This window comes from Lytechinus pictus, chromosome 19 (assembly GCF_037042905.1).
Source record: "Lytechinus pictus isolate F3 Inbred chromosome 19, Lp3.0, whole genome shotgun sequence".
Lineage (NCBI taxonomy): Eukaryota > Metazoa > Echinodermata > Echinoidea > Temnopleuroida > Toxopneustidae > Lytechinus > Lytechinus pictus.
The window spans coordinates 7664973-7691686 of record NC_087263.1 but is presented as its reverse complement, the minus strand read 5'-3'; the positions used below and the strand labels follow the sequence as shown (position 1 = coordinate 7691686).

Below are 26714 nucleotides of genomic sequence, written 5' to 3'. Positions count from 1 at the left end.
ACTGACTGGAAAAAAGTAAAATAAATTTCCCTGATGGGCTGGGAACCCTGACTTGAAGGAACTTTCATATTAAATACAAAAAAATGCAATTTATTTTAAAAAAAAATTACATTTACATTGTAAAATATAGGGTTTGGCAAGCAGTGCTGTTTGATATTTGATTTCAATGTTATTGCTGATAACACAATATATTGCCGAGTCTTTATCAGCTGCAATTTCGTGAGAGCAGGGAAGGGGGAAATGAAAGTAAGGCTCTCATCATTGCTGCTTGTCCATGAAAAGCGAGCATTTAGGTACCAACTTACAAAGTTCTGAGTTGGTTTGAAGCAATACAGAACAGCATTTCGCTCATATTATGTTACCGTCATATATCGACATAATCATAAAACCGTTATCGAATATTCAATATATTTTCAATATCACATAATTGCAATATGGGAATACAATATGGGAATACAGCCCAGCACTATTAGCAGGGAAAGCACGTAAAGGATACAGAAAAGTATTGATAGTTCCTTGACTCTAGTACGGACATCTTGAGTGAGCCTTCGTGTCGCTAATTGAAGACGATGCTGGGTGGTTGATCGGGAGCCTACGCCGCTATGTGACAACTAAATCAAAAGAAAAAAGAACTACGGCGTCCAATAATCATGAACGGTCTAGTCATGCAGAAATATATCTTCTCTCTTTCTTTCTACCTGTACAAGAAATGATATCAATAATTCATTCTACCCCCTCCCCCCAAAAAATATATATATATGTCCAGTGTGCATCTCACAAAAAATGAAACAGAGAATTATAAATCATTTATCATAACTTAATGACAAATAAAATAGACAAATTATCATTGTTGAGCATAGAATTTCCACTTCCATCTGGCATGACTTGGATGTTTCCTCATTCATGCATGAGTGAATAAAATCAATTCGACAAAAGGATACCACATATTCACTTGGTGGACGGTGGTATCTGAATTTCAAAATGAAATAACATGTCTACAAAGTTTAACCTCTGCTCCTAAATTTGAGAGCTCTTTTACAGGAAACGGTCACAAAATAACAAAGTTCTGTCTCTTTGAAATCCAGTGCCCTATTACATACAATATATAATCTATTCTTCAATCAATCACATGATAATAAAATAATAATGGCCTTAAAAAAGAAAGAAAAAAACAATATGATACAAACCTCTTTCAATTCCTCTGCTGGAAGATCCGCAATGTTCTGAAGCTTGTGAACGGACTGTTGATGCATCTCCATGGCAACCATGAATTGTGCAGCAGACTGATGTAGATGTCTAACGATGACGCCAAGACCGGGAGGTTTGCTGACATCAAGCGAAGCCATCGCTGAGGCTACGTACAAACCAAAAAAAGAAACCTTTATCAGAGCTGCCAAGTTGTATTTTGCATTTTCAGTATTCTTATCCCCCAAAATCAGTATTTTGACCAAAAAATCAGTATTTTTACCGTGTGAGATAAATATGCATACATAATGGCAAAGTTCGATCACTTCTTACATTTGCGCCCCACACGTAAACAATGTGTTGAAGACTGAACACATCAAAGTGAATGCATTTAATTTGCCCTTAAGTTAAATTTTAAAAAACCCTTTGAAGTAGGCCTAGTACAGACAATCTTGAAAATGTCCTTTATTTCAGTTCTAACTCTTAACTGTCTCTAATGTACATGTACATACTGCAGTGCTTCAAAAGCTTTTGAAAGTATCTAGGTTCCACATAACTCCCGACCACTTGCGACTTGTGCTTTTTTATTTCAAGTGTGCTTGAATGTCATTCGCTCCTCCATAGTCCATGGCTCACAGAAAAATCACATTCACAAAGTGTGCATCTCGCACTGAACTGGTCCCTCTTTGACGCAATGATACACTTCCATCGTTTGCAATATTCCTCCTTGAAATGTTGTTTGCGTGGTTGAGCTGCTTTAGAAGACATTTTGATGATTTCCATAATAAAATCTCAAATCAAACCACTGGTAGAGTGCACAGATGAAAACGATGCAATGCGCGATGCGATGCGACACACGTTCAATCAACGATGTTGGAGCACCGATTTACTTCGGTCCCACACATAGACAATTGATGCTACAAGCACTGCACACATGCAGAAAACATACACACATGGATATACGAAGTCCGTTGCGAGTGACCCGGGCTGGCTGCCATATTGTTTCCGCTCGAAAGCTCCCGGATGCGTAGTGGGGCGAACAATACCTTTTCTTCTCTAATTTGTTTTTTCCCGTATTTTATCATGAAAAAGCGTACTGCCGTATTTTAAATTGATTTCTGTATGAAATACGGAAAAATCATACTACTTGGCAGCTCTGCTTTATGATACCATATAAAAGAAGAAAATACAAGATTACAGACATTCTTCAGCATCATTCCTGTTTTTTTTGTTATGTGATAAGACATATCTCACATATATTCAGTGATATATCAATACATGTAATCAATACTTCTACAGGAAGTATAACAGGAAACTATACCAACTCCAACTTTCCTCAGAAAGTATTACTCATTCTTCTACCAGCTAAACTTCTGATGCACACACATTTTATGGGTTTCTTAATCACTGCATTCCTCCTTCTTACTAAAAGGACCACTCCCCCAGTTCAAAGTTATGACGTACAGATTGTTTTGGTCAAGCATCCAAGGTTGACAAACATCTGTTTGGTTGTAGAGAGTCTTGACTAGACCAGTATAAAAAGAGCACTTCTGAACCCAATTTAGATTAGAGTTTAGATTTCAGTTTTACAGATTGGAGTTTCAATTACAGTTTTAGATTGGCTCCAGCATGCAGATATATAAGAGATCAAGTTTAGAGCTACAGAAGACTTTACATTTTATACTACATCAGTTTGCAGAGTTACTATCATATTCATCTTCAGAGTATAGTCACCATCAGACTTACTCACATATTATTTGTCATCAACTTATTTATAATTTCTAATAAATGTATATATAAACTGTACATCCTGCATTGCGTTTTTTCATTTAAGGCTGGTTGAAAGTTAAAGTGCAATAGATCCAAATGCCAACACAACACTATATAAGATCTCTAATAGGCATTAATTAGGAGAAAGGGTTGAGATGACATTATTTGTTAGTATCTGTGTCATCATCAGGGTAAACACCCTACTTCATGTAAGACAAAAGATATAGAGAGAGAGACAGAGGGAGAGGCAAAGAGAATTAAAGGATACCATACAAAACATAAGATACAATATGACAATTCATTATATCTTGAAGGGACATTAATTAGGAGAAAGGCTTGTGACAACATTGTTTGTCAGTCTCTGTTTCATCTTCATCCTACGTCAAGACAAAGATATAAAGAGAGAGAGAGAGAGAAACAGAGGGAGAGAGAATAAAAGGATACCATACAAAAGATAAGATACAATACAACAATTTCGTAGATGTCTCAGTGACATTAGTTCTAAAGGTGAAAGGGTTGTGACAACATTATTTGTTAGTTTCTGTTTCATCTTCACGGTAAACACCCTACGTCAAAGAGAGAAAGACAGACAGACAGACAGGGAAAATTAAATGATACCATACCAAAAACAATATACAATATGACAATCCTCATATATGCTTATCTAACATCTTTAAACCAAACTACACTTCTCAATCAACAGGAATATCTCTTTTTTTTTTTTCAAACACATGAAATGTTAAATTGTTCAAAGCTCATTAAAATGGGGAAATGGTAATGTTGAATGCCCTTTTGATTAAATATAAGGGGACTAATCCCATTTCATCTTCCACGAATCACGTAACTATTTGGTTTCAGGGCTTGAATCAATTGAAGGCCATCGGATGCCTAATTCTCGCTACCCCAAATAGGAACAAAAATCTCATAATGCGCGAGACGAGATAATTTTCACTCCGTCGGGTCGTCATCACCACTTCCGGTTTAGAGTCATGCTCGCGCGAGGTTCGCGATAATGAGTTTTCCACCACGCTGAAATCGATGCCAATCAGCGTAATATGTACAGAGTATAATACTTTTTATTACATTTGGTCAGTTTTGATTCCATTTGAATTATAAATAAAAATAAAAAATATATTTCACGTGAGTATAATTTTTATTCATGTTTTTATTTGGTTAAAAAAAAATCAAACAAATAATGAATATCTTAAAATTTTGCATTTAGCGACCGGCCTGACATCACGATCGTATTCAACTAGACACTAAATATATTCAGCATTCATTTCGTTCAATTTTTCGTCGACCACAAAATGGATAAAAATCAGTTTCGGAACTTAAAAAAATCTTAACTGACAGATGAATACCGTGCAATGGAAAGCGTCAGGCAGAATTAGTGACTTTAGCAGAAAAGGCTGTAAAACTGTTAGTGAAAGAGAGGGTTGTGATCACGAACTTTCCGAGCGAAAGCTACGTTGTGTTGTTGTGCATGACGGCACTTTTGATCTAAATGGCAAAACAGTGCGTTGGACTTCCGAACAGGAAGTTGTAATACCGAAAAAGCTATCCCATAATGCAATGCACGTTACAGGGATTTTCCCGGATCTCGGCGAAATCGCTATTTGGGGTAGCGAGAATTGATTGACCTCAATACGCCTTTCACTGGCCCTGGCTATTTTCAATTCCCTTTTTATCATTTCTTTTTTTTGTGCTAAAGTGGAAAAATGTGCCAATTAAAAATGGCCTCGCCCTAAAACATACTGAAAGGCATGTGGTCTCATTGTTACTCTCCCCTTTTTCTTATTTTATATCATTTTGTGTCAAGCTATGTCTATTTCACCTTATCATATAAAATAGTACAAAAGAATAGCTATTATTCAGCAATTGAGTTTGATAATGAAATAAATCTTGACCAACAGATTTAATGTTTTATACTAAGCTTTTATTGTTTTTTTTTTAGAGATATAAAATCCGCAAACAGATTTTAAACTTTGAGGCAACTCGATGATTAAATTCTGTGGCTTCACAGGAAATCACACGTCAACACTTAACGTTCACTATGCATAATTTCTGTATGGATAAATCATATATCTTTATATCTTTTGTCCATCAAAATATGCTGGAACGATGCGATTACCAAAGACGGCTGAAACCGATATTCCATTCCAAGGAATGGTTTGTTTAGATACGTTTATCCGCCCACTCACTCACTCAAGATAATTTACGACCACATAAGGGCGAATAAGAGGCGCTACCAGCGTTTCATCAACATATTTGTCTGACAGGTTGTTAGATCTGACAACTTTCCTTGATTTTGATTGGTTGAGAAGCACTGTTACTATGGTAACTGTCGGATAAAACGTCTGAAAAGTTCTTTCATAAACACTCCCCCGAAGTATACTCCCAGATACCACAAGGGTAGCTACAACAACCCCAAAATCTAAAGAACTCACATAAATTATTTAGATCAATTAATGTATTAATGAAGGACTTCATGCATTGTTGCCTAAAATGTATAGGATAGCCACACCAGGTGTTTGTACATCAACAATATCAAGATCAAGATTCAATGGAAATCAATGAAAGGATTACTGAAAATCATAATAATGTGTGTGAATAAAGAGTGTTTACCTTCTAGTCTTTGGTAGTCTCGCGCTACCGCCTCTTGAAGGGATGGAGTGAAGATGACCTGATATTCATCAGCGTTAGTACCTGCAAAAAGGTCATTGAAAACAAATGTCATTTATCTTCATACTGACTGTCTTAGCAAGAATATATTCCTTGAAATGCAGCGCACCTAACAGCCACTCTGCTAAGCCAGGGTAATTAATAATATTTTTTTAAAACAAGTGCACACCTAGTGACCAATGATGCGTATAGCATTTCCATTTATCTGAATGCAGGATAAAAGACCATAGGTGCCGCGGCCGAGAATCGAATCCCGGACTTTCCATGTATAGCCAGGCGCCTCCTAGCCAGGGTAATTATGCCGCATAAAGTTAGGGCACTTAGAGACTTCTGATAAAGTAGTGTTAAACGCAACAATAAGCAAGTATAATTATAATCAATAAGCCACACACCTGAACGAACGACCACAGTTCGACAGTATCCAATCACATGGCTCACGATCTCGAGATAGAACAACCTCGCATTCATCCCTTTGCCTTCCGTCTCGGCATCCCTTCTGTGCTCTTCCTCCGTACCCCGTCTATCTGCTGCACCCCTCTGCCACCCCTCAGCGCTCTTCAGCTCCTTGAGCCACTGGTCAAGGCTGCAGTACCTGGGTACCAAGGCAAGGATCTGACGATGGAGCCGGGTCAGGTGGGTCTGGACCGGAATCTGAGCGTGGACGCTCGTCTCCAACAAAGATGGGTCAAAATAGTCAACTGAAAAGACATTTAAAAGGCAAGCAAGTGAAAAAAAATAATAAAAGCAATTCTACATTCCCACATTTAGACTGTCATGTAGGTTTACCAAGTGTGACATCAACTGCAAACAATATTTCAGAGTCAAGGAAGAAGTGAATATTCTTTATTTTCTTGATGGAATGTTTCCCACTAAATCAAAACAATGTCAATGAAATAAGGAAAGCAAGATGGTTATTTGATGGACTTAAAGATGTATAATGTGGAATTCCAACAACATTATGGGAAGGTTTTTTTTTCTAATTATACGGTCAAATGGTTTACATTTTTTTTTAATAGGGAAGCGTCTCTGCTTTTTAATGGTCATTTGAACAACATTTAAATGTTTTGAATAGGTCCTAACAATAATAATAATAAACAGTTCTTGAGTAGCATCCTGCATGGAGCATTTCATTACACGGCATTACAGTCACCATAGACAAAATGATGTGGACTGCAAGAAAGCTGCAATGAATAGATGCATAGCATCTTCATTGAGTGATTCCTGCTACAAAACGTTGCACAGACTTTTGACAAGTTGCCCTAATGCTTTAATTTGAACCTTTAATATATTTTTATTATTGTTTGCTCTGTTTGAAATTGCGCTATATAAATTGTACATGTATTTATTATTATGCATGTCCATCTTACCTTCTCCCATGACTGTGCATATAACCCCTGTCACAAGAGAGAGTTCTTCAAGCGATTCTCTCTCAGGACGTTGATGTTGCTCCCGTAAGATCGCCGTGAAGGTGTCAGCATGAGCCATTACAAAGTGGAGAACCTATGAATGAATGAGTGAAACAGAATTACTGGTTTTAACCCTGAATAGACTGGGCTATTTCGACACCTAAGAAGACTGAGGGGGGAGGGGGGCTGATTCAGCACCCCCCCTTATGATCACGGCCATCAGTCATGCGATCGCGATGAGGATTGGCCTGCGCATTACCCATGGCATGATCTACAAAACTATAAGATCAAATTCTGCGAAAATCTCATTGCTAATTATTTATGCTAATTTATGCGTAAAATTAACAGTTTGTTCTAATTAAATAAATAATGCCCCTAAACTGCTAATTTTTGGTTCACAGACTCTTTATAGGAATCTGATCAAATTTACTTTTAAAAAAATTGGTCATCACATTTATTGTCTTATGTATTTTATTGTTTTCTAAATTTCTTGTGTTTTTTATTGTTTTTTCAATGTTTGTTGTCAGGGACTTTATTTTGACCATAAACAAGATTAAATTAATTGATTTTAATCACTAACAGGAAAAATAATGATACATTTATGAATTTTGGCTCAAAACACTATTTGCATTGGATTTGTACGCAAATTCACGTTTTTGAGCAATTTGGGGTCTGCATGCACTTACGAAATGTTGCTTAATTTCGGAACCGCGTACCCGGGGGTCACAATTTTGGTCTCAAAAGTTGCGCCAGACTTGAAAGTAAAAAGTCAGTGAGCGGCGCAGTAAAAAATATTTGCGCGGCAGATTTATCGCAAAAAAATGTCGAGGGGGGGGGGGGCTGAATCAGCCCCCCCCCCAGCTTATTAGGGTTAAAGAGTGAAGAATGCTGCTCTTATAAGATTGCAATAAAGGTGTCAACGTGAACCAGTACACAGTGGAGAACCTTTGAACGAATGAAAGAATGAATAAAATAAACTAATTGTTTTACTGTGTGATGAAACCTGCTACATTGTTCTGTGAAAAAAAATCATTCCCAGTCTTCAACAGAGATTACAAAAACTGGATGATATAATATTCAGTTGGCTAGGCATGCTAAGCGTGTATGCTCTCACCTGATTGGTAGCTTCCTTGTGTTGACTGCCTAGGGAAGTGAGAATTGCTGTGCATAACCTTAGAACTGGGAAGAGTAGTTGATGATAGCGACTCATTACATCAGGAAGGAAAGAATCCACAGCAATTGCTTCCATGCCTTCAACTAACCTTGGGTGACTACTGTGAAGAGAGAAAGAAAGTAATTTTGATAGAGAATACTTGATTTAGGGCAGAAAATTTGTTATTTTAGGGCAATGAATGAATATAAGTATTCATACACTAATAACAAAAATTAATATACAATTATAAAATAACCACACAGGCCTTTCATGATCACCACGGCCCCGTCTTACAAAGAGTTACGATTGATCCAATCAATCGTAACTCTATGGAAATCCATCAGTGTCATAATTTTTTCTAAAGAAAATTTGCACAATGTCCTTTGTAAACAAAGAGAAGCACAGTGAATTTTCAAGAGAACAATGAATGCATGAATATACATCATAGTTGGAAAATATTTTGAACAAACATGAATAATAGATGTTGACGTCGCTGGCCATCCATAGTTGTGATTGATCGGATCAATCGCAACACTTTGTAAGACAGGCCCAGGTGTGACTCTCGTTTTGTGAAAGGGGATCAGGACCCCGTAACACAGAGATTAGCAATGAATAGAAAATATGAAAGAACACTTCTGATTGGTTCATGGTCAGTATTTTTAACCAAATGTGCATGAAACATTGATCTTGATTGGTTAGTTCATTTAGCGATTGATCGCTAATCTTTGTGTTACAGAACCCAGGTACATTAACTGATCAGTGGAACTTGCCAGGCTTTGACTATGTGATTGGGTTTGAAGTTGGGGTAATTCTGTTATGTAAAGTGGAGCTTGACCGATTAATGACTAATTCGCAATTATTTGAGGACTCCTCCTGCATCCTATTGAATCCATTGGTATAAGCTTGAATCAGGATTCTCTAATATATAAAACACAAAGTTAGCTACCTGATTGTGTGGTGTTCTGGTCTCAGATCTATGAACCTGCACTGGCCTAGTCTTTCCATCAGACCCATCTGTAGTAATGCTTGGGCACCGTTGGCACTCTCAGCAACTCTCATCAACAAGGACTGTAAGTCAAACAAAAAAATAAATTATTAAGGTACAAGGATAAGATCCTGGGGAGCGTTTCATGAAAGGACTTGCCAGACCTTTTATCCGACAAGTCCCATTTTATCCGACAGTTGCTATACTAACATTGCTTCTCAGCCAATCAAAATCAAGGAAAGTTGTTAGCTCTGACAACTTGTCGGACAAAACTGTTGATGAAACGCTCCCAAGATCATCTAGGAAATATTATAGTTTAGTGCCTGGTGGAGTCGCAATCCGAATGTTAGAAAATGACTAGACGGCACAATCAGCCAACCCACCATTCTTTGTAAGACGGGGCAAGATAATTGTGTGGGCACGTTATTACAGGGAGGGATATTTACCAGAGTAGATTCATAAATGTAGAGTGCCTTCATGGGTTCTGGGTTGGGTTGTAGACAGCTCTGTAACGATTGATCCATGCGAAGTAGCTCTTCAATAAAGTGACTCAAGTAGCCCTTGGATATGAGGATACTCAGCCAATGACCTCGTCTGTCAATGGAGTTGATGGCATCAATGATGGACAACGCCAACGTCTGTTGATGTAAAGAATATTAATATAAACATAATAATAAGATTACTGCAATCACTCTTTCCAATATCTTTCCCAGCAGCCAAACTGCCATGTCGACTGTGAAATGCGAGTCTTAAGGCCACCACAAACCTTACGACTGTTCGCGATCCGATTTTTGAATAATCGCATTTTGCTCATTTTCCTGAAAATGTGAATGGAACATATAATTTTATTTGAGGCTAAAATTAATTAAAAGAATACTAACATGACCATTTTGAAAGATTGCAAGCCTTTATTTTGGAGTAAAGGCCAAATTAGTTTCAAATCGTAGCCAATCGTACGACTGCTATGACGTCATTATTATAAGGATGAAAGCATAGTCACAGATTTGAACATAGGTATTCGTACAATGATTTCGAACATTAAACAGTAAGATATTCCAAAGTCTCAATATTAGCATCAAATTCTACTACGTTTTATTCTAAAATTTAGTCGCAGCCAATCGTAAAGTGTGTGGTCGCCTTTAGCGATGCAAAGAAGCTTCCTGCAGGAGAGACATGGTTCTATCTTTTGGAGGGGCATTGTTGTCTAGTGGTTACGACTCTCGTCTTTCAGAGAATAGGCTTGAATCCAAGCTATGGCAGAAATTATTTCAGCAGGAAATACACCCACATTGTGCTGTACTCAACCCAGGTACGGTAAAGAGGTACCGTCAGGATTAATTCCTTGAATGCACTGAACACCTTTCGCAACTGGAGCTGAAGCCAGGGAAATATATAACACCCCATTGAATATGCATCTAGATAATCAGCACTTCATATATGCCATTTTTAATCATCATTATTATACTGATGATGTTAATTATGATGATGACAATGATTGTGACGATGATGATGACGATGATGATGATGATAATGATGATGATGGTGATGATTAAGAATTTAACTTTGTTGAATTACTATACCATATATTCATAACAATTTGAAACTTAATTGTTATATCTCGGCAGTCTATCACTTTTACATTCTTCTCTTTCTTTCCTCTCTTCCTTATTCTTACAGTTTTATTTTGTTTTCTTGGATGCAAATAACCAGTTTAAAGGTGCTTCAACCAATCAAGCTTTTAACTTATGTTGCAACACCTTTGTATGTTCATTATTTACTTGTGTTTCATATATATATTTATATATTATCTGTGCATTCTTTTACATTGTACATTGTGAACATGCATGAATAAATAAATAATTGATGGTGAGGATGACGATTGAGATAATGATTATGGTGATGACAATGAAAATGATGATGACGATAATAATCAACTTTCCTTACCCTTCCTAGTTCATGCCCATCGCATGCATCTCTGGAGACGAGCTCACAGAATGGCTCTCCAAACTCCTGGATGACGGCAAGGTTGGCGGTCATGACCCGGTGGTATTCCTCCAGGATGGCAGAGTTCATGGCCGTAGAGGCCTGGAGGGTGGGGATCTCCTTGGGTTTCTGTGGGATCTGAAGGTAGTTGAGTAGAGCCCCATAGAGATTGGTACGGACACGCTGCTGGGCACCACCTGAAAGAGATATAGATATAGACATACATGTAGCTTCACTCACACACATTATAGGGTGCTCTACAAAAAGCTATGTTGGACTGAAAGTCATGTAAGTGCCAACACTCAAATAATTCCTAACATGTTTTATCATTGATTGATTGATGACGACAAAGAATGTCCCATGCGCATTACCTGTCAGAATAAGTAAAAAGTATGCCTTTCGCCAAAGTATAATTCATGTTGATTGTTCACCAACGCAGGTGGATGTTTCATAAAGCTGTTCATGAGTTACAAGCGACTTTACAAAAGGCTGGTGACCTTTTCTTACAAACTTAATCACCGTCAATAGAAATCCAGTGTGTAACAATTACCACAAGAAAGGATCACCAGTCATCTGTAAGTCGCTTGTAACTTACCAACAGCTATATGAAACACCCACCAGTTTGTTGTAAGACTTAAATGCAGAAATCTTCTCACCAAATGAGAGTATGAATGTAAGGAGATCCTTGAGGATCGCTGTCAATGACACGCCTTGAGGATCGCTGTCAAAGACACCATTAACTCTACTCACCTGTTGAGAGTATGAAGTTAAGATGAGCCTTGAGGATCGCTGTAAATGACACAACTGCAAGGATCACTGTCACACCATTAACTCTACTCACCTGTTGAGAGTATGAAGTTAAGATGATCCTTGAGGATCGCTGTCAATGACACAACTGTGAGGATCACTGTCACTGACACCATTAACTCTACTCACCTGTTGAGATTATGAAGTTAAGAAGATCCTTGAGGATCGCTCTCAACGACAGTACTAACCCTACTCACCTGTTGAAAGTATGAAAGTGAGAAGCTCCTTGAGGATCGCTGTCAATGACACAACTGGAATCTGTATCCCTCCTCCTCTTCTTCCATCGGTATCCCCTCCACTCAGTACTGACGAATCCAATGTCTGCACCATAGATCCGTCTAGGATGTTGACATACTGTGAGGACATGAGATTAGCTACCGACTGGGCATTGTCTGAGATGGAGCACTGTCGTAGGGTCATGGCTAGGAGAAGGAAGGCTCCTGAGACTGGTGAGGTCAGCTCAGAAGCAGAGTCCTCTTGGTTTACCTGGTCGTGTAATAGGCAAAACAAAGTGAGTCACTGAAAACACATTTGTCTAAATATTAATATTATGCTTTTGTATCGCATGAATTTTACTAGCACTTCATAGTTTTATAAAGAAGGAAAATATATCCCCCCTTATATGACAGAAAAAAAAATTATTATCATATTGATTGAGAAAAAATGTCAGTAAATCAGAAATAATTCTATGGGGGAAGCACATTTCGTAATTCCATGAGTTTTCAGGTTTTCGAGGACTTGTAAGAAACCAGTTTATCCATCTTTGTGAATTTAGGCCATTGTGGCTCATGATAAAAAGTGAACAAAAACAAAATATTTCTCACCTTGTGAAGTAGTTCTTGAAGGATATCCACTGTAACTTTCTGTCTAATCTCCAATGCAAGGGATTCCTGAGGCAAAGACGTCAGCAGAACCTCAAGAACTTGACGCCAGGCATCAAACCCATGACGCTTGGCAGCTAACGATCGTCTTACGCTGTTCCTTGAGACAGCAGTCCTCAGAATCTCCCTGATCTCCTGAAGAATGAATTCAAACAAATCCACGTGACAGGTATTGCGTAATATAATTAGTATGAAAGTATGAAATATTGCAATATTCGAAAGCGAAAACTTGAATGTCACAAGTTTGTTTCATACCATGCACCAGACTTGAAAGCAAATAATCATCAAATGTTATAAAGATTGCTTTCTTGATTAATCACAGAAAATGCCCCCGCCCCATCAGTACAAATATAGGTTAAACCTTTGCTCAATTCTCAATTCTGATCAAACTAATGTTTGGATTGCCTATCAATTGGTTAATTTCTCTCTGTTAAGTGGGTATGGGATAGTTATGAAATAAAAGCACACAAATTCTATTCCATGACCAAGTTTAACAAGAGATAGCATTGGTCAAGTCACAAATCCTTGACCTACAACTGACCCACATGCTCCTATTGAGTTGGTCAATAACACTGGTCACTTACCATCTCAACCCTTGACCTCTGACCTACGACTGACCCAGATGCCCCATGTCGATTGAGTTGGTCAACGAGGATATGATGAAGCAGTCTTAGATTACAGAGCAGGACACCATATTCATTCTTCTCTTCACAGTTTAAGATGGTCTGTTCTACACCCGATGGCTCGAAGGACTCCAGACGAAGCGGGGCAGGGAAGGTTTGACAGAACTCAACGGAGTCCAGGAGCTGCAGGATACGTCTTCTCATCTGAAGTCCTATATAAAAGATAGACAGATAGATAAATGGTATTTACTAAAATTCTCCACATATTGCAGTTAACAATCTGAATTGCATGTGAATTACAAAGTTAAAAAATACAAGTAAATATTGAAATATTTACTTTGTAACTATAATTATCTTGTGATGCAATGCCTAAGTATTTTCAGTCGAACACACACATCATATATATTTCATTAAAAATAAATTCTATAAATTTCCATTGTTTAATACTTCATGACTGAATATTTCATCTGCTCATATTATTTCAGAATTAATGAAAATCTATATCATATGTACAGAACTAAACAAGAAAAACAACTTAAAACTAAATTCATTTTCAAATTCATTAAATTTTTGCATAAATGAGACAAATCAATCCCTTACCTGCCCCTCTAGTATCGGCTTGGGTCTGTGCCATGCTAGTTCCTAGTGTACTTGCTTCCATTGTAACTCTGTCCCAGTCTACCGACCCATCCACTATCACCAGGCAATAACAAATAATACAATATTCATATGAACAGTTTCAAATCAATTTGTATTACTCTGAAACATTGTGATTATATGTCATTGAAAACCAGTAAAACACATTTTAAAAATATATTATATTTATGTACATCTACAAAAGCCTCTGCACACTTTACAATTGGCCTGCGACCCAATTTTGTAAAACAGTAAAATTTGATGAAATATGGAAAAATTAGAAAATCTTACTGTGCAAGGTTCTAAATCATCGTACAAATATTAATGCTCATACATGTATCTGTGACTACGCTACCATCCTTATTAGATTAAAATCAATAAATATAATATCAAGTCATAATGACACTGTGCCAATCATATGATTGGCTACAATAAGAAACAAATTTGGCCTTTACTTCAAAATAAAGGTCTGCAACCATCTAAAATTGTTATATTAGAATTCTTACAATTGAAGGGCAAGTCCATCTCAACAAAAAATTGATTTGAATAAAAAGAGAAAAATCCAACAAGCACAGCACTGAAAATTTCATCAAAATTGGATGTAAAGTAACAAAGTTATGACATTTTAAAGTTTCGCTTAATTTCACAAAAGTTATATGCACATCCTGGTTGGTATGCAAATGAGGAGAGTGATGACATCATCCACTCACTATTTCTTTTGTATTTTATTATATGAAACAGTGATTAATTCCTCCCTGAACATGTGGAATTAGCATTGTTTAATACTATATGATTCAGTAAAGTCGGTCCCTATGGTCAAATCTGTAAAAAATGAAGTACTGTATAATTCAAACAATAAAAAACAAAAGAAATAGGGAGTTATGGTCATCATCGACTGACTCATTTACATGTCACTGAGTTGTGCATATCACTGTTTTGTGAAAACTTTAAAATGCCATAACTTTCTTATTCTACATCCGATTTTGATGAAATTTTCAGTGTTATGCTAGTTTGGTTTTTCTCTATTCAAATCAACATTTTGCTGGGGTGAACATGACCTGTAATTTGAACCCGAAATAAATACATGCATTTCTGAACACAATATTAAATAACCAGATTTATTACTACAATAAGTACACAAAATGTGCATATTAGAAAACAGAACCAACATACCATCATCATTGACCTGTGAGGCTGTGTCTTCGAGGAGGAGACGTAGCAGACGTTGGCTATGAGACCTCTGACGATTGACAGCCGTCAATCTGAGCTCGATGGCTACGGCCTTGAGAAGCCATGCTTGCTGATTCAATAGGATACGCTCTTCTGTCTCTTCTATAACATGAAAATAATCACAATTCATTGGATCATTAAAAAAAAAACGATGTGAGAAACAATCTAATCTCGATAGCTTATGGACCCCTACGAAAAACAGCATTTGCTGATAGCGCGTTCCATCCTATGAGTGGCAAATAAATAAAATAAAATGAAATAAATACAGCCCTGTGAAGCCAAACTTAGTGATTCAAAAGGATATGCTCTTTGGTTTATTCTTTAAAAAAAAGTGTTTACTTGACATGTCAACAGAAAATGTTGCAACAAACTGAACTAAATTTATTCTGGGTGCTCAAGAGGGAAATCTTTTATTTTATTGCCGCTGGTGGAAAACTTTTTATACCTCAAAATGTTTAAAACGGGAAAAAAAAAGATGGCTGAAATAACTCTATCCAATGAGAAAGTATTACTTTGACATTGTGAGGGATCTTGGGGCCATTTATATAGAGCTACAGACTTGGGAAGCCAGGCTTGCTGATTCAGAAGGATACGCTCTTCAGTCTGTTCTATAACAATGAAATAACAGTTATAGGTTGACTAGTGTTCATTCAATATTAAAGAAGAAAATTTTGTGATTTAAGAAATAGAAGTAGACCAACAAACATAATCCAGACATACATATCTTGTGGAGTTACCCATTCATGAAAATTTTGTTTTAACTGGCAAATCTAAACATTGACATTTCAAGTCCTTCCCTTCTGGACCTTAAGTCCAACATCAGGATGGTGCTTCATAAAGCTGTTCGTAAGTTATAAACGACTGATCATCATTTCTTAGGCGCTAAATAAACATCAATGAAAATTTGGTATATATCATTTCCCAAAGGAAAGTATCACTAGTTGTTTGTAAAGTCGCTGGTAACTTATGAACAGCTTTATGAAACAGCCACCAGGCCTTACCTCCATTGCTGTTAGTAAATGGAGCATGCCTGAGATGCTTGTAAAAGAAGTCTTGAGTGGTGCGGAGGTAGCGCATGGTCGGAGCGCTGGTCTCACGGTTCGCACACAGACGGTATATCAGCTCGTAGGCAAGCTCGGCTAGCTGAGGAGTGTTGTGGATAGCTGACGGGCCAGAGTGGGACGTGATGCCGCGCTCTAGGACCGAGACGACAGCATGGAGGCAGGTGCGTGGGGAGCCGAGCACACCTAATAGACAAGGAAATAATTAGAAACTTTACAGGGTTGGATTTGGGGGAAATTTAGGCATTTCCTGCCCAGGTGGGAAATACTGGAAAAACATTATAAATGCTGGGAAGTACTTAAGATGTACAGGGAGGTACGGGGAAATACTAGAACATGCTTGAGAAACAGCTGGACAATACCTGAAAATATTCAAGAAGTATGTTTTCGTAGATATTCCGGCATTTCCAACTATTTCCCATGTACATAAAATATTATTTAATCAGTATTTCCCGCACTATACCACCAGTATTTCCGACTCCAGCTATTTCATAAAACAAAACAACACATTTTAATGAACAGACATCAGGAAAAAACACAAAGTAAAATGACAATATACAAATGTAACTAGCCAGCCCAAAACCAACAGTAAGTCACCCAAAATGAATAATGAGATTTAAATTGAGCTTGATGAAGCACTTCACAAGTTTTAAGATGATATATTTCTTACCAAAATTGATAAACCCTTACAAGTAAATGATTGAATGCAGAGGTAATTCTGTGAGAGCTTCAAAAGATAAGTAAGGAGAAAACAAGGTTTGAAGTTCTGGGTTGACTCAAGCATGAGATGCGCATGATGTGTAATCTCGGTGGAACTTCTGAGCATCGCCACAACATTCTCAATAAATATTATTTTCACTTAAAGGGATGGTCCGGGCTGAAAATATTTATATATAAATAAATAGAGTTAAATTCACAAAGCAAAATGCTGAAAATTTCATCAAAATCAGATAACAAATAACGAAGTTATTGAATTTCAAAGTTTATCAATATTTTGCGAAAAGTTATATGCACATTGTCATGAATATTCATCAGGTGGGCTGATGATGTCACATCCCTACTTTCCTTTTTCTTATGTTATTACATGAAATCATAAGTGTTTCATTTTTTCATAAATGTGTAAATGATGTGTCTCCATTATGATGAAATAAGTTGCGGCATTAAAGGAGAATGAAACTCTTGGAGCAAGTTAGCTTTTGTGAAAGCAGAAAAATCAAAGAATAAGATCAACAAAACTTTGAGAAAAATAGGACTAGCAATAAAAGAGTTATGAGCATTTGAATGTCGAGATCACTAATGCTATGGAGATCCTCCCATTGGCAATGCGACCAAGATCTGTGATGTCACACACGTACAACTCTCCCATTTGGACACTGAAAATATACCCCAAAACATCTCTTTTTGCTCATTCTAATCATATGACAAACGATTCATCAATGATATAATGTTGTGAAACCTCTGTACTTGTCATCTCATAGAGAGAACACCTCACCTTGTGATAGACTCTATAAAAGTGAGAATATAAGTGAAATAAGTACTAAAGTAATGAGGGAGTTGTACGTGTGTGATATCACAGATCTTGGTCGCATTGCCGTTGGGAGGATCTACATGGCACTAGTGATCTCAATATTCGAATGCTCATAACTTTCTTATTATTCATTCAATCTTCCTCAAACTTTCAACAATATGTTTCTTTGATTTTTCTCTTTGATATGGATTCAGCTGGTTTCAAGGGTTTCATTCTCCTTTAAATAACTAATGCACTTAATCAGTTGTCCATCCCATTGTTTTAGCTCTTGGTAGAAAATTTCTGAATAAACCTAATTTCATATAATAAAATACAAAAGAACAAGTGGGGATATGACATCATCAGCCCACCTAATGAATATTCATGAAGACATGCCTAGAACTGTTTCACCGCAATAATGCAAATCTTTAAAATTCAATAACTTTATTATTTGTTATCCGATTTTGATCAAATTTTCAGCGTTTGCTCTGTGAATTTTACTCTATTTATTCCCTTTAATACCTGGGTCTTGTAGTTCAGTCTTGCTAACTGGCTTCCTTGAGTTATAGCCAAGGAGGAAGTGTGCGAGGTTAGGTCCTGGTTGGCCGAGTGAAAATAGGAGGAGTCTCATGGCATACAGACGTGTTTGGCTGTGAAGTCTTGATGATTCATCGCTGCCATGGTCAGCATCTAACAGACACACAAAGAAATAAAAAACAAACAAGGAGGAAGAAATCAATATTTCATATTTGTATTTTTCATGAACTATAGCGCAATTAAAAAAACAATAAGGGTAAAAAAAAATCCATATATGTAACCCTGTATGTTGTTTGCTAAGAACTGATATCCCAGGTTTGTATGTTTATTACCTTTTTATATGATTAATCAATAAAGAGTTGATTTATATGCACAAAATATAATAATCACAAAGGAGGGACTGTCATTAAGCATTTCACTTGATTTTTATTTACCCAGACACTATCAAACTATGAATAATTTGTATTGTTGTGAATGATTATTTACCTTCTTCTTGAAAAGCTTCAGTCTCTGTTACTTCCAGATCTTCCACCTCAAGACACTCCACAAACCCATGAAGAATACGACTGGATTCCTCCTGTAACAACATTATATCACCAAAAAACATAAATAACTAATACAGGGCACCATCTTACAAACACTTGAGATTGATCCAATCAATCTTCACAAAGTAAATCCATTATTGTCAGAATACTTCAGATAGGAAGTGCACATAAGTTCTATTACGAAACAAAGAAGAGCACAAAGATCTGTCAAGGCACGACTGCATTACGAGTATACATGTACATCACAGTTAGAAAATGCTTTGGAAAGATGTACACACATTCTGGATTCTGGTATTGCTGGCTTTCCATAGTTACGATTGATCGGATCAATCATAAATATTGTGAAATGGGACCAAGAGATGCATGCTCAGGTTATCTATTACACAGAAAACCGCTAGATATTACAAGGTAATACTTTGTAATCACTGAAAGAAATCAAAGGAGACAAGGTGGGTCACGAACCACGAGTCTCGCCTGATTTCGCAATCAATAAAATATGCAATATGATCTTTTGGCCTCTAGATGGCTTTTGACCTTATGAACCAAGTTTGGAGTTAGTACGTCATGGATTCTTTGATTATTGCGAAAACAAAAACAGGTAGAACCACTGGACAACTCCAAAACATAATGCCTCCAGGAACCACCTTTTAATTATAATAATATGCAACATTTATATAGTGCTTTATATAAATGTTTCTAATCGCTGCATACTATTACCCCAGCTTTAGCACGGCTATCCTGATTGGACCCTCGAGCATTCAAGGAATTTCTTCCAACCGGATACCCATTTACTACACCTGGGTGGAGAGTGGCAAATGTAGATAAATGCCTTGCCAAGAGAAGCGAGTGCTGCGGTGGGAATTTGAACCCCGGACCTTGTGGTTCAAAGTCCGGAGACATATCCACTGAGCCACATCACCTCTGCACCTTTTGTTATCAGAGGGATAAGAAAAAAGAAGAGAGAGCTACATATTATTAGAACAAGTGGAATGCCTCTGGCCGTCTCACCTGCATCACGCGATTCAATATAGCAGCAGTGCTGATTTTGAAAACTACTATAACTCGCACAAGATGTTCAGTGATACTTGGTTACTCTTATTTCCATGTTTTATGAACTAGACCAATACACTTATAGAGATATGATGGCAATTCAACAAATACCCCCAACGTGGCCAAAGTTCTTTGACCTTACATGACCTTTGACCTTGATCATGTGACCTGAAACTCGCACAGGATGTTCAGTGATACTTGATTACTATTATGTCCAAGTTTTATGAACTAGACCAACACACTTTCAAATTTATGGCTGTAATTCAACAAATCCCCCAATTTGGCCAAAGTTCATTGACCCTAAATGACCTTTGACCTTGATCATGTGACCTGAAACTTGCACAGGATGTTCAGTAATACTTGATTACTATTATGTCCAAGTTTCATGAATCAGATCCATAAACTTTCAAAGTTATGATGGTAATTCAACAGATACCCCCAATTCGGCCAAAGTTCATTGACCCTAAATGACCTTTGACCTTGGTCATGTGATGTGAAACTCATGCAGGATGTTCAGTGATACTTGATTAACCTTATGTATAAGTTTCATGAACTAGGTCCATATATTTTCTAAGTTATGATGACATTTCAAAAACTTAACCTTAGGTTAAGATTTTGATGTTGATTCCCCCAACATGGTCTAAGTTCATTGACCCTAAATGACCTTTGACCTTGGTCATGTGACATGAAACTCAGGCAGGATGTTCAGTAATACTTGATTAACCTTATGGCCAAGTTTCATGAACTAGGTCCATATACTTTCTAAGTTATGCTGTCATTTCAAAAACTTAACCTCAGGTTAAGATTTGGTGTTGACGCCGCCGCCGCCGTCGCCGTCGGAAAAGCGGCGCCTATAGTCTCACTCTGCTATGCAGGTGAGACAAAAATCACACTTTGATTTTGACTGAATCTTTGTTAAACAGGCCCAGAATCATGTTTGAACTAACCTTATTGATGGAGAAGAGATTGACAATCTCGGGTTGGACATTGGAAGACTTGACCATTCGATACAGAACCTTGACAGCTGCCAGCGAATGCTTGGGAAGGGATACATTGAAACTCACAAATCTGAAAGATAGACAATAGGTACAATAACCATTATCACTAGCTAGCAATATTGAACTGATAACAATTTATCAAAATTATTACATAGCTTATTATCTCATAGGTCTGCTCATCAAAATCAAGCTATTAAGCAAACAAATTCAAAATGACTGGCTAACAAAATACTACTGACTTGGATAAATAAATAAACATAATCATACCTGACGTGACTTGGACTAAAAACAAATTTCGGCTTAACTATATAGAATTACATGGTTTCAAAGGTAAAATCAACTTTGATTCAAAATGTAAATGACTAGGCTAAAAACTAAACTAAATTTGCTTAATAATACAACTGAATTTTCTATATCATAGAACTGATTGGTCTTAATAATAGAACTGAATAGGCTCAAATACAGACTGAGCTTATTTATTAGTCAAGAAAAATATGAATCCATAGATTTCTGTGCTAAAAAAAATAATATACCATCCACTCCCCACCCCTCCTGCTGTACCCTCTACCAAAAGACATTAGGGAGTTTTTGCTTTCACGACGCACTATGAATTGAAAAACATAGACAGGGCTCCACACTAACCCTTTTTTCCTACTGGTCCAACCTATTCATGTCGGACCAGTAGATACCCAGTTTTTCAAATTTTTACTGGTCCGAACCTAAAATCTACTGGTCCCAAAAAATAAAGAAAACATTAAAAAAGGCGCAATTTTATTTTTCTAGCGTTTTGTTACCCCCCCCCAAATAAAATGAAGGAATGAAGGACAAAAAGAAAGCAAGACAGAAACGAAGAAAGAAAGGAAAGAAAGAATAAAAGAGAGGAAGAAAGGAAGGAAGGAAGAAAAAAAAAAAGGTAAAGAAAGGATAGATGTGAAGGAAGGGAAAAAAAGAAAGAACTAAAAAAGGAAAGGAAGGAAGGAGTAAAGAAGGAACAAAAATAAGAAAGAAAGAAAAGAAAAAAGAAATGAAGGAAAGAAATGAAGCAAGCAATACAGAAAGAAAGAACAAAGGAAGGATTGAAAGAAGGAAGAAAGGAATTAAGGAAGAAATAAAGGAAAGGTAAAATGATAGACAGAAGGAAAGAAATAAAGGAAGGAAAGGAAGGAAGGGAAAGAAGCAAGCAATATAAAAAAAGAAAAGATGAAAGGGAGAAAAAAGAAGGACTGAGAGACAAAGAAAGGAAGGAATGAAAGAATAAAGGAGAGAAAGGAAGCAAGCAGTAAAAAAAAAAGGAAAGGTAAAAGGATATATTTAACAAAGGGAAAAAGGAAAGAACAAGACAGATAGACGAAAGGAAGGAATGAATTTAAGAGAGAGAGGGCTGAAAGAAGGAAGAAAAAAAAAAAAAACCAAGAAAGGGTAAATAAATGATGGATGGATGGAAGGAAGAAAGAAAGAAACAAAGAAAGTAACAAAGAATGAAGGAAAGAAAAGGGTAAAAAGAAGGAAGGAAAGAAAGGAAGAAGAGAAGAGATGAATATAGGATGGATGGACTCAAGAATTAAAGAAAGGAAAATATTACCAAAAAAAAAAGAAAGAAAGAAAGAGAGAGAGAAAAAAGAAATAGAGAAAAATATTTTTAAAAAGGATAGAAAGAATGAAAGAACGAAATAAAGAAAAAAAAGAAAGACAGTAACAAAAAATTGAAAGAAGAGAGGGAAGAAACAAATAAAGATTTAAAAGAAATAAGGAAAGAAAGATAGGAAGAAAACAGAAGAAGAAAGCTAAAACTATCAAATAATTTATCAGTTTCTTTTGGCTCAATTAAAATAGCTACGAAAGAAAGAAAGAAACCAAGCGTATCAACACACACACATAAATGCATATGTGGGGCTATTATGTATTCAGACGATATCACCCGAAACCCGATCTGTTTGAACCAAAACAGAAGTGAAAATTTCTCCTTTTACTGCTTACAAATGACAGAGTTACTCCAAATTTTAGGAAATATGGACATTATAAGAGCCTTTCATGAGTATGAATCGTGAATTTTGACAGTTCTGTGAGAGATTTCTGCCAGAGTTTAGCCAAGCTTCGTTCGCGCAGCCAGTAGAGAATTTACCACGTGGGTTGTGTGGCTGGCTACATGTACACTGTATGCTACTTTAGTAACACTTGCGTGCGATTCATTCTGTGTGTATTCTGTGTGTGAATGACAGAATTTAACGGGGGGGAATGGTTTGCAGTGAATTTGACCATTTCTAGAAAAGTTATTGGCCCAACAATGGTTTTTATTACTGGTCATGTCGGACCCTTAAATCTTGCTATTTTTGGAAAAATTACTGTCCCGACAATGATATTTTTTACTGGTCATGTCGGACCAGTAAATCTTCCTATTTCTGAAAATCTACTGGCCGACAGCGATTTTTACCGGTCTGGGACCGTCGGACCGGCGCTAGTGTCGAGCCCTGACATAGAAAATGTATTGTCAAATACCCTTCACATCAATAAACAACCAGGACGTTTTTGTTGAATAAAAAACAACATATTTGTAATTTTTCATCTCCTTCGAAACTTAGGATGAAACTGCTGTTCCAGTTGACCAATTTTTGACAAAAACTTCCCAACTGTTCCTTTTTATTTGATGGGTATTTTCAATACATTTACTGTATTATTGAATTCGTTTTGAGTCGCAAAGCAAAAACTGCCTATTGAATTTATAAATGAAACTTACTTGGCAACATGACAGAGATGGTCAGCACGGCCGGAACGTGGGTTGATACCCATCAGTAACTGGTCAAGTGGAGTGACCATTAGACTCGATGCTTGACCTCTCAAAAGGTCAATGAACTTGTCCTGTTTCTCCAGGGCCAGGTCCAGCATAGTCAAGCAGTTGAGGGCGCACTCTGTCATGCTCTCCTTGCCTGGGAATGTGTGGTACTGCGAGAGTAAGCGAATGCTCTCATCTAAGATGCCTAGAATCTGTTTCGGAAAATAGAGAAAAAAAATCAGTAACTTTATGCGAGACAGGAATTCAAGAAAATACACATTACATTATAAAATATGACACTGGTCTCACCAAAACCAAATTATTGGGTCATGTGGTCTCGTGGTTAGAGCATTGGACTAATGAGTGTAAGGTCGTGAGTTCAAATCCCCCCTCTGCCATTGTCTCAACTTCGATTAAAAAAAACCCAGAGAGTAATTTCTGTTGTCTATAAGGTCAGCCACCATACCTGAAGTTTCCTACTTCATTGGTTATACACCAGCTTGGCGTTCTACCAGCAAAAAGCTGTCCTGCCGAGTTCCTACGGGAGTTACCATAACAGAAATAGAAACAGAACATGTGGGACTGGATCTTAAGATAACTCACCAATTGAAGCATGGAACTATCGTTCAGCATATGAACTAGGAGATGATGTCCAGGAGGCTTGTTGGTGATAGCCGTTCCACCTCCCTGAATCTCTACAACGTGGTCTTGGAACTCTTCCGGGTGAGGCTCATGGCTGGCTAGAAGCTTACAGAGGATCTTGGTAACAGCTGCTGCCACTTCCCACTGCATTAGGGTACAGGGAGAAAATATTTCAACTGATTGTCTTTCAGTACAGCACATGCTCTTGAGCTGAAAAGGGCACATATTATTACCTGAAAAAGAACCACCTGCCCTCTTCCAAGACTCCGGAGACGGTAATGATTATTTTGTGGGCAATATATTTGATGACCCCCCACACACACACAAGACCAATTACATGTATGTAGAACAAGGAGGATGGATCACCAACAAAATCACATGTGAGAATTTGTTGTATTATTGCTCAAATTTTCTACCCGAGTCATATGGCACATCTACTAACACACCAACACTTGGGTGGTCAATGGTCATTTTATTGGATTTGATTCTAACTCATCTCGTGATTTTTTTTTATATCACCACAGCTGGAATTTATGATTAATTCAATTCAATTCAAATTTATATAACTTTACAATAAAAAATATGTATCAGTATAACATTAATAAACAATTCATACCATAAAACAGCTAATACATAAATGTGCAAAGTGGGTTGCAGCTAGAAAGGAACTGCCCTTATGAATAAAAAAAAAGAACTTGAGCTGCAACTTTGAACTCATGGATAAAAAGCAAACACAGCAATGTAATTATAGCTTACCTTTTCTGCTGGGTTGCGATATGCCCTGGTGCGGAACTTGAGGAAGACAGAATCCCTGAGAAACTTGAGGTAAGGATCAAAACCTGGAGGTCTGTAACCAACCCCTAACATGACGGGTATAGGGACCTCAGTGAGGGCATCCACCAAGGCTAGGAAACCACGGGTCAGTGGGTACTCTTCGTTGTTGGACTCGATCTCCTCTAACTCCAGGAGGATTCCAGAGGGAGTAACACCAGCTTGAGGAACAGTAGGTATGATCTGGGTGAGAAAGAAATATTTGATACTCTATTGATCTATGTATGTCTAGGAGTATTCCAGAAAGAGTCCTATAAGTTTGAGGCACATTAGGTATGATCTAGGTGGGAACGAACATGTAACATTTGGTTTTTTATTGACCTGTTTATGTCTTGAAGTATTTCAGAGAGAGTAATTTCAGCTTGAGGAACAATATCTGAGCGGAATGAACACATAACATTTATTCCCTATTGATCTGTGCGTGTCTTGAGTATTCCAGGGGGAGTAATGCCAGCTTGAGGAACAGTAGGTATGACCTGGGTGGGACGGAACATGTAACATTTGATTCTTTATCGACCTGTGTATGTCTTGAAGTCTTCCAGAGGGAGTAACACTACAGGGACTAATAGGTCTCAAGAACTAAACCATATCACTTCCATGCTTACAGTGTGAGACTGTGCAATAGATAGACCAATATAGTGTGACTGCTTACCTGAGAAACTTCAAGCGATTGCCAGAGGGTTACTGCTATGTCAGGTGACTGAGCAAATACCGCTAATGTTCTAAGGCATTCTGCTTTGAGAGGTGGAGGGATGCTACATGTTAACAGACCAAAGAGGAGAACTGTCGGCAGCCATGACTGATTCTCTACCATCGCTATTCTTGCATCCTCATTCTGATTTAAAAAAAGAAAAAGAATCAAATTGAAAATATATTCTTCGTTATGAAATCATCATCATCATCATCATCATCATTTTCATCATCATCATCATCAGTGGCATTGGGTATTTTACACTGACTTAACCATAAACCCTAAACAGAGTGGGCAATTTGGATCATCGTCATCATCATCATCAGTGGCATTGGGTATTTTACACTGACTTAACCCTAAACCCTAAACAGAGTGGGCTATTTGGATCATCGTCATCATCATCATCATAATCAGTGACTTTGGGTATTTTACACTGACTTAACCCCCAAAAACCCCACACAGAACGGGCTATCTGGATGCTTTAACAAGATATAGGCAAGGGGCTCAAGTAGATCTCTGCCACTGACCACAGGAAAAATGGGCACGTGTTTTCCCAGGATAATCTACATTGCTGGTCAAATTCCTTTAAAATTTTCAATTAATTATACTAAATTATGCATTAAAAACAAATTTTAGGACCTGAATAAAGCCCCAATAATGCTTTATTTGCTTGCATACTCTTTGCAGGATTCAGTATTCAAAATTACAAACTAAAATTTTTAAATATTTCAATGACATTTT

The 26714-nt window shown here is 37.2% G+C and overlaps 1 protein-coding gene across 1 annotated transcript in view; it reads right to left on the bottom strand.

Annotated features, from left to right (window-relative positions):
* LOC129282671 (nuclear pore complex protein Nup205-like) overlaps positions 1-26714 on the bottom strand; it is a 46522-nt gene that overhangs the window by 4009 nt on the left and 15799 nt on the right. Inside the window, exons 13-34 of the mRNA XM_064113637.1 lie at positions 25935-26117; positions 25208-25465; positions 24413-24595; positions 23774-24021; positions 20989-21109; positions 18933-19023; positions 18432-18599; positions 16343-16588; positions 15285-15443; positions 14076-14168; positions 13437-13687; positions 12796-12987; positions 12169-12457; positions 11126-11361; positions 9628-9819; positions 9143-9264; positions 8158-8317; positions 7005-7137; positions 6030-6335; positions 5581-5661; positions 1188-1354; positions 497-611 (exon numbers count right to left, since the gene is read on the bottom strand). Of these exons, the coding sequence (XP_063969707.1) occupies positions 497-611; positions 1188-1354; positions 5581-5661; positions 6030-6335; positions 7005-7137; positions 8158-8317; positions 9143-9264; positions 9628-9819; positions 11126-11361; positions 12169-12457; positions 12796-12987; positions 13437-13687; positions 14076-14168; positions 15285-15443; positions 16343-16588; positions 18432-18599; positions 18933-19023; positions 20989-21109; positions 23774-24021; positions 24413-24595; positions 25208-25465; positions 25935-26117 (3994 nt within the window). The remainder of the gene's footprint in view (positions 1-496; positions 612-1187; positions 1355-5580; positions 5662-6029; positions 6336-7004; positions 7138-8157; positions 8318-9142; positions 9265-9627; positions 9820-11125; positions 11362-12168; positions 12458-12795; positions 12988-13436; positions 13688-14075; positions 14169-15284; positions 15444-16342; positions 16589-18431; positions 18600-18932; positions 19024-20988; positions 21110-23773; positions 24022-24412; positions 24596-25207; positions 25466-25934; positions 26118-26714) is intronic.